General features: G+C 48.0%; 1 protein-coding gene across 1 annotated transcript in view; it reads left to right on the top strand.

The window, feature by feature from the left end:
• Positions 1-485: 485 nt before the first annotated feature.
• GPC4 (glypican 4) overlaps positions 486-11,124 on the top strand; it is a gene marked incomplete at its 5' end in the record, with an annotated part of 108,785 nt that continues 98,146 nt past the window's right edge. The window contains one exon of the mRNA XM_082681649.1: positions 486-645. Within this exon, the coding sequence (XP_082537775.1) occupies positions 486-645 (160 nt within the window). The remainder of the gene's footprint in view (positions 646-11,124) is intronic.

Below are 11,124 nucleotides of genomic sequence, written 5' to 3'. Positions count from 1 at the left end.
AGGGCACAGCCGTGCGGCCGAGGGCAGAGCGAGCCGAGCCGAGCTAGCAGGGCGGACCAGCGCCGGGCAGCCCGAGCCGCGCGCCGCGAGCGCCCGCCGCCGCCCCTCACGCCCTCCTCGGCCCCCGCGGCGCCTGCCACCTTCCCCTCCTTCCCCGCGCCCCTGTCCCGCCTCCGGCCAGCCCGCCCCGATCGCTGCCCCCGCGGAGCCGGGAGGTCACCGGCCCGCGCCTCCGCTCCCCTGGGCCGCGCACCGCCTCCACGCCCTCCTCCTCCTCCCCGGGCTGGGCGCCTGGCACCGGGGACCGTTGCCTGACGCGCGAGGCCCAGCTCCACTTTTCGCCCCGCGTCTCCTCCTCCTGCTCTCCTCCTCCTCCTCCAACTCCCCTCGCCCTCAGACTCCGCTCGCGAGCCCCCGACTCCGCGCCCGCCCGCCACTTTCCGTCCCGCCCCGAAGGTGGGAGCGCGTCCGCCCCGGCCGGCACCATGGCACGGTTCGTCTTGCCCGCGCTGCTCTGCACCCTGGCCGCGCTCAGCGCCGTGCTGCTGGCTGCCGAGCTCAAGTCGAAAAGTTGCTCGGAAGTGCGACGTCTCTACGTGTCCAAAGGCTTCGACAAGAACGATGCCCCCACGCACGAGATCAACGGTAGGTGGGAGCCCCCGGGAGGCGAGCGCAGAGACGGGAGAAGGGGCCGCAGAAGCCCCCTCGCCCCGCCGCCCCTCGCGCCGGACGCAGGTAGCCGAGACGGAGAAATGGGCAGGCGCGCCGGAGCGAGCCCCGACGCAGAGCGTTCGCTGCGGACGCCGGGGCCCCGGGTGCGCAGCAGGCGGAGGGGCGCCGCCGAGTTACCCGGCGGCACTCCCGCGCTCAGCTTCCTTCCCCCACCCCCCCTCCCGCGGTCTCCCTGGTCCCAGGAAGCCCCAGAGGACTCTGGCCCGCAAAGTGCGTGTCACCGGCTCCCTCGCCTTTTCCGGGTTGAACTCCTTACTGGGCTCCCCGCTTTGTTGTGTGGGTGACGAGAGGTCGGGTAGGGTGGAGGTTGCCAGGTTCCGGGGGGCGCAAAACGTGGAACTTGATGTTTCATTGATGTTCTTTAAAAACCCACTCCCCGCCTCTCTTCCACCGCTGACACGGATTAGGAGTTTTAGTAGCTACAGCGGCTTTCGAAGTGGCCTTTAAAAAGCAAACGACTCTCCACCCCTCCAAACCCTGACTTTTGGGGACTCTCCTGCTTTCCGGAACGTGTTGGACGAGAAGGGTATTTTCCCCCCTTTTCTTTATTTCTCACCTCATTTTAAGGGTTAATTGCACTTTAAATTACAAATCTTTGAAAGGACTGATTACTGGAAGCCTGAATCTCAGTTGGGAGATGGTTATGCAAATAGAGACCGCTTAGCCTGTGAAAAAGTTCACCGGGTTTCGGCGCTGGGGGTGCGTGGGGTGTTTGTGAAAGCCCTTCTTGCAGCGCTGGGGAGGCAGCTTTGCGGCGGGTGCCCTTCGCCCCTCCTCGCCAGGCTGGCGGCTGTGGCCGGGCCGATCCCCTCTGGGTGGCACTCATTCGCAGAGGCCAACTGTTGCGCGCAGTCCCGCGGGCCGCGCTGGGGCCAGCGGCCGCGCAGGTAGCCTCTTCGCCCCGAGGGTTCGGAAAGAACCACGAATCTAGCTGGCTGATGGCCAGCTTAACCTAACGGAGAAGTGAGCGATTCGAGCCCCGGGGGCCAAGCCTCCATTCCAAACCTTTCATGGAAGTGAGCAGAGCGCGCCTTTGCCTCGCGGTGTTGGTCACCCGGGTGGGGCGGGCAGGGGGCCGGCAGCCAGCAAAGGAAATACTGTAATTTCAACCAGGCGCTTCCAAAGGCTTAGGAAGACTTGGGGGTCATTATTTGGGAAGGGCTATTAATAACCTTGGAGATTAAGTGCAGTCATCAATTACATAAAAATTACAAAGGTAGTTGAGGGAAGTTGCTGGGCACTTTTCTTGTGTGACCGGCATCTATCTAGAAATAGAACCTAAGAAATGGTTGGAGCAGCCTAGGACCCCACGCACCTTGGGAGGTATCAAGTACCTCGCACGTTACTGATTAGAGACTGTTTGCCCTTGAGCTGCTTGTTTTTTGGGGAGCTCACGTCTGTCTTCACCGCGGCACGATGTTATTGGTTGTAGAGCCCCAAGAAGCCCTCTTTCCTTCCCCTCTCCCTTCCGCCCCGCTCGAAAAAGTAAAGTTGAGCCAGTAGCCACTGAAGCTTGGGGGCTCCACAGGTCAGACCTGGGGTCTTTGTGCCCTGCACGGTTTGGGCCCGGGGCCCAGTGGAGATGATTGGCGTGAAGGTTACAGTTGTCATTCCCACATTTTGAAGGGATAGATGCAGCGATGCACTTAATGGGAACGTGACAAGTTTTCATCTTCTGCTCATGCAAAACAATATGTGCCTTTGAGGTGGACTGGAGGCGTTCGGGGAGTGGGCTGTGAAATTGTCCTCCCCACTTTCTCCAGCTGTGTTCTGTGCAGGCTTGCAAGGGCAGGACATCTTCCCCCGCCAGCATCTCAGGAAAAATGAAGTTTGAAGGGTGCCCAAGGACAGTGCTAGGTGTTCCCTTTGATTGTCATGGTCCCCAGAAAACACCTGAGGAATGTTTTTGCATAAATATTTCTCTGGACATATTCCCCCTAAAGATAAGAGCGTTATTAGTGACCAGCAGCAGGAAATGGAAGCTAATGTGCTCACACCCAAAACATTTTATTCTTTTTGTCTTGTCCTTCATCTCCCTCCCAGGGCTGCTGCTTTTATTTCCCCTTTTGAATGACCTACTGGACTGCATTCTCCCGAGGAACAAAGGAAGTGCCTTTTTAGCTGGAATCCTTGGAAGACCACCAAGGACTTTAGCTCATGCAGTGCAATTTCGCACCACTTTCAACAATAACAAAAATGCATGACTGAATGGCTCAAAAATGTGGAGTGTTAGAGGCATTCATTTGAGTCTAGGACACTGTCACAACACAGACAGACCCAAGTAAATACCTTTAGACGGCCAGTATAGAAACGGGGTAATCTTTACCATCACCCTGGCCTCTCCAGCTGCATACATTGTCGTTGTCTTCCCTGGGCTCCACTCAGATAATTTTGGTCATTTGGGAGAGCATACTCAACGTAGCGACTTGAATGAATTAGTTGCCAGGCACTTTCTTTGGTTGGGGGTGTGTGCGTATGTTTTCTTAAGTGCAAAAAGTCCAGGATTGTTTTCCAGGCAAAGGGTCACAGTGTCTGGGTGCCTAGCCCCAAGTTTAAGGTTTGATTCTTGATGGCCTTGCACTTGCCTTCTAGAGGTTTGAAGAGGTTTTGAGAATACTCCACGTTCTTAAGGAACGGTTCAGTCTTTTTAGATTATAATTAAGATAATTTGATGTGCTCACAAGGGTGTCGGGGAGTACACCATGCTGACAGGGCTCCGACCTAAGTCCTGCATTGCCTATCCGCTTGACCCCTGAACTTAACCAAATACTGTGTAGCCCAGATGCCATGATCAAAAGGGATCTTTAACACAAAGGATGGGTTTTTGTTCAGCTTCAATGGGCATATCTTTTGGAGCACCTACTGTGTGCGATATTCTGTGCTTAGCATCATGGGGGCAGCAAGAAGGACGGGAGGGCCTCTGCCACCAGGACCTTCCCAGGTAATAGGGAGATAAGCCTTGCACACACACGATTGGAATACAACATGGTGTGCAATAAGGACCATATGAGTGGTACAGATGAGAAAGGAGTACCCGGGGAGTTCAAGGGAGAAGGGATTTGGGACTAGGATATTAACTTACTAATGGTAGTTCAATAGTAAAAAAAAAAAAATAGTATTTATAACAAGGAATTGTAAAATCTTACCATTCTCATTGCACCTCCCTCCGTAAGGACAGGATAAAGGATATGCAACAATTGGCATTAATTACTAATCTAATCTTTGCTTGTAATTGTCTTGAAGAGTGAGGCAGTTGGTTAGAAACCTACTTCACCTTGCCAAAGGTCCCTTCCACAGTGACATCGAATGATACCAAGGAGAACTTTGCATCACAGGTGTGATTTGGGAGTTTTTATTTTCCTGTTCCCATTTACGCTCATGACCAGTGCACCTGTGAGTGTGCACGCATGCTCACATGTGTACCTCTGAGGGAATCACATAAGCTATGTTAGGATTACATGGGAAAACATGTGCTGGAGAAGTAGGAATACTTTTTTTTTCTTTCTTTCTTTCTTTCTTTTTTTTTTTTTGCGGGGCCTCTCACTGCTGTGGCCTCTCGTTGCGGAGCACAGGCTCCGGACGCACAGGCTCAGCAGCCGTGGCTCACGGGCCCAGCCGCTCCGCGGCATGTGGGATCTTCCCGGACCGGGGCACGAACCCACGTCCCCTGCATCGGCAGGTGGACTCTCAACCACTGCGCCACCAGGGAAGCCCCAGGAATACTTTCTGATACTGCGTTGATTATTCCATGTAAGACACAGCATATGTCTTCAAGAATTGTATTCCCTCTTACCTACTTTAAGTAGATGAGTTGGGTTTTGCAGAGAACTTGTGATTTTTCTCACCTGTCAGTATAGAAATTGTCCCAAGTAGTACAGGGACTATCTCCTGGACATGCTCAAAAAAGAACTTGGTAAAAGTTCCGGCTTATGCAGCTCAATCTCTAGTTAGAACATACAAATATAAAATGTTTGATTCAGCATAATTACTATTTTCGTTTTTTGTTTGACTCACGTTGGGTTGCACGCAATTTCAGGATTAGCTGGAGAGTAGACTGAAGAATGAAAAAGGAAGGTTTTTTGTTGTCTCAACAAGGGAAACATCAGTGATTATCTAAGTCAGTTGGGAAGGGGTCTGTGGCTCCCCAATAACATCTGTTTTAGCCCTGAGGTGGTTGCCATATATGTTCACCAAAAATGCATTTTGGCTTCAATGAAAAGATGAAAAGAGCTGGTGGCTATTAAGTGCTTTCCCTGGGCCTGGTCCTAAACAAGATCGTCTCATTTAAAGTCCACAGCAACCATATAAAATCAGAATGATGATTATATTCATCATCCCCATTTTACAGACAAACAGATTCAGAGGGATTTAGAAATCTATTCGCAGTCTTACAGCTAGTTAATGTTGGAGGTGGGATTTGAACCCTAGGTCTTATCTGACCCAAAGTATAGTCTATGCTGTGTTGTACAGATAATAAGAAAGTACCTTCCCAACTCCCATAGGGGGCTGGTCTTAGAAACATAAGCTATGAGAGGACCAGCAACTAACTGGTAAAAGACCATCATCACAGCACTATGCTGATGCTCTAGTAGAGAGATCCAGTCGTGTCCTCTGCAGGCAAAGTGTTGTACCCAGACAGAGACAATCTAATGTTAACAGTAGAAGGACTGTAAATTGTATTTCCTGGGTCATGGGGAGCCCACGATAGCTTCTGAGGAGGGGAATTTCGTTAGTCAGGCTGTTTCAGGAAGATAACTAGTGGCACTGCAGAGTTCAGGGTTGGTGAGGCAAGGGGAAAGCAGGGAGAGCTGTTGGGAGGCTGTTTTAAATAGTTCTTAACTGCCTCTTGTCTGTTACATCGGATCCATGGTCTTTGCACACAGCTGTCTTGTTTCCTAGTTCATCGTGTGTGCAGGCACACGTGTGTCTTCTTGCCTCAACTGTAAGTAACCTGAGGACAGATGGCAGCTCCTGGCATTTTGTGTGCCCAATGGTACCAGGTGCGCGAGTGCGGTGCAGTATTTGTTAAACAGGTAGGGGGATGACAGATAATTGTATCGCCTTGTCTGGCAGGACACCGGTGCTATCATGGGATTATACTGCCTTGGTGATAGATCATCATCCCATGGTCTCTTGCTCTCCTGGGAAGCTTTTGGGTCTAAACATTCTGAAGTGAAATAAATTTAGAGTAAGTCTCCTAGAAATGTTGTTATAACTTGGAGAATGTTTTTATTCTTTTGGGAGTGTACTCATCTTCACCACTTCATTAATAACCGAGTGTCATAGGCATTTTTCAGAAGCATTCGGAATTCTGTTTTTCTTTCCGCCTTGAGATATACTTCTTTTAAGAAACAAACAGTTGAGACTTGTGATGAGGCAATTTAGAACAAATGGAGAAGAGTAATTTAACACCTTAGATCCAGCATATAGAGCTGTCTGATGCACGTCAATTACCTTTAAAAAAATAAAATCTTAAATTTGTTGTTTTTACCAAGGTGAAGAACACAGGCTTAAGGATATCAATAGTTTATATAAGCGGGGAATTCCCTGGCGGTCCAGTAGTTAGGGCTCCGCGCTTTCACCTCCTACGCCCTGGTCGGGGAACTAAGAACCCACAAGCCGTGTGGTGTGGCCAAAAAAAAAAAAAAAAAAGCAGACACTAAAATACGAACAGGTAAAAACTAGCATTTTCAATTCCACTTGGCTAAACATCTGTTGCTTACCATAGAGAACATGAAAGTGCAGAAAATTCATGAAGCAATTCCATCTTGGAGGTAATTTGAAATATATTTAAGTTCTGATGCATTTAATTCAGCAATCTGGTGGGAGAGAAAAATCAAAGCGCTCCATCAACCAGGTATTCAACCTTTGAAAAAGAAACTCTAACAAATGTTAGAAATTAGGAAAAAAATTGAATGGAAGAGTTAAAAAAAAAGTCAATAACCTCCAGGAAGCCTGGAAACTATGTAAAAACATCTTATTGGAAGCCCAGATAAATGTGTGCCAGACATCAAAAAGACCAGCTGCTTGGGGGAAGAAAAAAAGAACCCGGCATGACTAACTGGCAGAGTGAAAGAGGTGCTTCAGGGAAAAAGGCATCTTTCACAAAATGGAAAGTTTAAGCCAGCAGAAGAGGGAAGTCCACGAGGTATGGCAGGGCAGGTACAAACTAGAAATTAAGTGAGCTGAAAGAATCAGAGGTGAGCCTTGCCAGGGATTTGAAAAAGGGCCCATGTGATGATAATGGTGAAAAGGGTGGGCTGAGTCCAGCCTCTTAGAGGAAAAGCAATATGGCTTCTTTAAGGGGCAGCCATGCCTGATTAACCTCCCAGAGATCTTTGAAAGAAGCAAGTGGGTGGATACAGGGAAACAGACCTAGTTTAGATTGTCAAGAATTATGCAATGGGATTCCAAGACGGAGTATATTCAGAAAATGCATTTACTTTGGGATAGGTGAGGACATTGGGTTATTGAAAAGAGGAAATAATGGAGGAAGGGCGGGGGAAGAGGGAAGAAACCCCACTGTCCTAGGTGGAGTAGTTTACATGGAAAGGCCATGGTTTCTTGAAAAGAGCAGTTCTAGCCTAGCTCTGTGACAAATCAGTTGTCTGATACCTTTGGTGAGGTTCTTTCTCCTCGATTTGAAAAATGGGAGTGGGGTTGTTAGAATACTGGATTACATCAGTGATTCTCAACCCTGGCAACGCTTTAAAGCACCTGGAGAGCTTTTTTTTTTTTAAAAAAATAAATTTATTTATTTATTTATTTTTGGCTGTGTTGGGCCTTCGTTGCTGTGTGCGGGCTTAGTTGAGATGAGCCGGTGCTATTCTTCATTGCGGTGCACGGGCTTCTCATTGCGGTGGCTTCTCTTGTTGCGGAGCACGGGCTCTAGGCACATGGGCTTCAGTAGTTGTGGCGCATGGGCTTAGTTGCTCTGCGGCACGTGGGATCTTCCCGGACCAGGGATCGAACCCATGTCCCCTGCATTGGCAGGTGGATTCTTAACCACTGCGCCACCAGGGAAGCCCTTGGAGAGCTTTTAAAATCCACTAGTGCCTGGGCATCACCCCAGACCAATTAAATCATACTTTCTGGCAGTGGGGCTAGGTCTTGGTAACTTTTTAAAAGCTCCTCAGTGGCTCTAATGAGCGGCCATGGTTGAGAACCAGTGCCCTAGATGATCTGTGAGTTCCCTTCCATCTCTGAGATTCTGTGATTCTGAATTTTCCAATGAAATTCATCACAAAGTGTTATCTCAGAAGAGAGCTTTGATTTAGACCCAGTGCGTGCTTGTTTCAATTTTGGCTAACTTGGATTTAAGAGGAATGTCTGGTTTATTTATTTAAAAATTTATTTGTTTTATTTATTTTTGGCTGTGTTAGGTCTTCGTTGCTGCACGCGGGCTTTCTCTAGTTGAGGCGAGCGGAGACTACTCTTCAGTTGCGGGGCACGGTCTTCTCATTGCAGTGGCTTCTCGTTGCAGAGCACGGTCTCTAGGCACGCGGGCTTCAGTAGTTGTGGCTCGTGGGCTCTAGAGCACAGGCTCAGTAGTTGTGGCGTGGCGCATGGGCTTAGTTGGTCCGCAGCATGTGGGATCTTCCCGGACCAGGGCTCAAACCTGTGTCCCCTGCATTGGCAGGAGGATTCTTAACCACTGCGCCACCAGGGAAGTCCAGGAACATCTGTTAAACTTGGGAAAAATATTTTTTAATCAAGACGCAAGTATATGCCATAACCAGTGATGCTTTGCTGAGGGTGGAGAAATAAGACTAGGACATTGAGAGTACTTTGGAGAGAATTAGACAGGAATCCAGCCTTGCTGTTGTTTATTGATTGTCAGTGTGCTAGGTGATACTTCTTCCCCTCTCTTTATTGGTAAAATAAAAGAAATCTCTTTATCCCTTACTTTAATGTCCTCTTTGCCATGTGTTTATTCTCTTCAAGTATCTTATCAAGAAATAGAAGTACAGTAAATCCCTAGGCTTCTGGTCGGCACAACCATCCAGAACACAGCTGGGAATGTGGAAGTAAGCAGAAAAGCTAAATGATGGAAACAGCTGTCATAAAGCCCATGCATTCTACTTGGAGAAAAGACCTTCAGAAATTTGTCATCCGCAATCATTGATTTTTTTTTTTTCCGGTACGCGGGCCTCTCACTGTTGTGGTCTCTCCAGTTGCGGAGCACAGGCTCCGGACGCGCAGGCTCAGCGGCCATGGCTCACGGGCCCAGCCGCTCCGCGGCATGTGGGATCCTCCCGGACCGGGGCACGAACCCGTGTCCCCTGCATCGGCAGGCGGACCCCCAACCACTGCGCCACCAGGGAAGCCCCGCGATCATTGATTGAATAGCTCTTCTATCAAGAGCAGAATGCTAGGTGCTGGGGATTCAAAGAGTTCCTTTAAAACCAGAATCAAGCTTTTTTGAGGCACTTACATTCGAATTAGGTAGATAGGGTTTAAATGTGGGAAGATAGAAAGTTTAGGTTACCTGGCTTCCCAGCACTACTTGCTACTCCTTACCTGATTAGGAGTAGCACGTAGTGCTGGTTGGGTTGTGGACCCATCAGAGGAAGGGATGGGTTTGGAGGCAGGCAACCACTGGACCGCCAGGGAAGTCCCTCAGGGCAGTATTAAATAATTGTATATTCTGATTTAAAAGTTCCGAAGGTTTTTTTTTTTCTTTTTCTGCACCATGTAGCTTGTGGGATCTTAGTTCCCCCACCAGGGATTGAACCTGGGCCCTCAACAGTGAAAGCGCAGAGTCTTAACCACTGGACCGCCAGGGAATTCCCAGAAAGTATATTTTAGAAAGAGTGGACATCTTCTAAATACAAAAAATTGCTCTTGAAAGCACATTACCTTTTTAGAGCACCTAGTTTCCCAACAGTGCTGGGTCAATAAGGAGTAAATTCTGTGTGTCACTTTGTCCTTTTCTGGAAAAAAAAGTATTTTAATATTAATATTAATACCACTGAGTATTACTAATTCAGTGGTTTACTCACTTCAGAGCTTTTGGTTGGTGATTTTGTTCCTCTGCACCTTGTCTTCTAATCCCCTTAGAATGTCAGATACTGCTGTTACCACCTGCTGTGCTCAGCTTGGGAAACTGACATGCTGACCTGAAGCCACTAAAGGCAAGAGTTGGTTTTGAGTTAGAGGTGACAGGTTTAAATATGTGAATATTGGTTTCCCTTTTATACATTTACCAAACTAAGTAAATGGATAATCATATTTAAAGAAACACTAGAAGTTAAGGACGGGAGTACTGTATTAAGAATGAGGACACATTTGAGGGTCCTTGTCTCTGATGAGGTGGCTGTTGGAACCTTTAAAGGAAAAGAAGCTGTTGCTGCCCGGTCACGGCCATGTAGCTCCAGCTTTTATCACACTGCCAGGCACATGGTAGGTGTTAGAGAAATGTTTGTGGTTCACAAAGAAGTTCAAGCATGATTTGTGACTTTTGTATTCATTCTGGGAATGAATATTTCTATTCATCCATCCCTTTTAATTCAATTAACTTATTTTTAGCTATTTATTTTAGAATTTCTAATACGTTTAGTCCTAGATGCCTAAGTGAGAAAGAGAATCTTTTTTTTTTTTTTTTTTTTACTTAGAATGTAGTGTTATTTCTCAGCTTGCTCAGAGGTGGGAGCTAAGTATTTCATGTGGTTTGTTTTAATCCTGGTAGACAAATGGTTGCTGCTTCTTACATTGTCTGTTCCAGACATTAACAGGAACTCTGTTGTACCTGCAGAGGTGCTTCTAGAAAAAATAGCCTTTGCTCCTGTTCCAGCCAGGTGTTCGCGTCCCTCCCCTTCCCCAGGCATTTCAGGTTGGGCCCCAGACAGGGTTGTCCTCTTTGTCTAGTCTAGCTCAAGGTCACCTGGTCCCCACTTCATCCCAGCCATCTTTTCATGCCAGTCCTTTCTCCTCCCAGCTACTTTGTCCGTTGGCTTTCGCAAGCCTCTTTAAGCCTGGCTTCTTTCTTGATGTTGGGCTTCTGTCTACAGGAGCAGACTGGGAAGTGGTTTCTTTTGGACTGCAGAGGTTTCCTTAGTTCTCCAAACCCTTGACGTCGCCATCCCAGCAAGCATCAAGCCGCAGAAAAAAATTTTCCCTTCAGTTATTGTTTCTATTCCACCAGCCGGGTTTGTCTCCGTTGAGTTTTCAGTCTGGTGTTTGGTTAGAGATGAAAACAAAGAACTGTGTCCTTGCAAACTGCAGTGTGAAGCATGTGGTTAACAGTTACTACTTGCAATGGTCCAGCCTGAGTGGGAGTATCATTTTTCTTGGCAGTCACTTCACAGAAAGTCCTGCTTCTTTGGTGCCAGAATAAGCAGTCATTGCATTCCTTACAATTTATAGTCAAATTATTATCTACTATTGTTAAAA

Source organism: Grampus griseus (assembly GCF_964374135.1).
Source record: "Grampus griseus genome assembly, chromosome: X".
NCBI classification, from domain to species: domain Eukaryota; kingdom Metazoa; phylum Chordata; class Mammalia; order Artiodactyla; family Delphinidae; genus Grampus; species Grampus griseus.
Note: the sequence above shows the minus strand (reverse complement) of the source record. Positions and strands in the feature narration are given on the sequence as shown.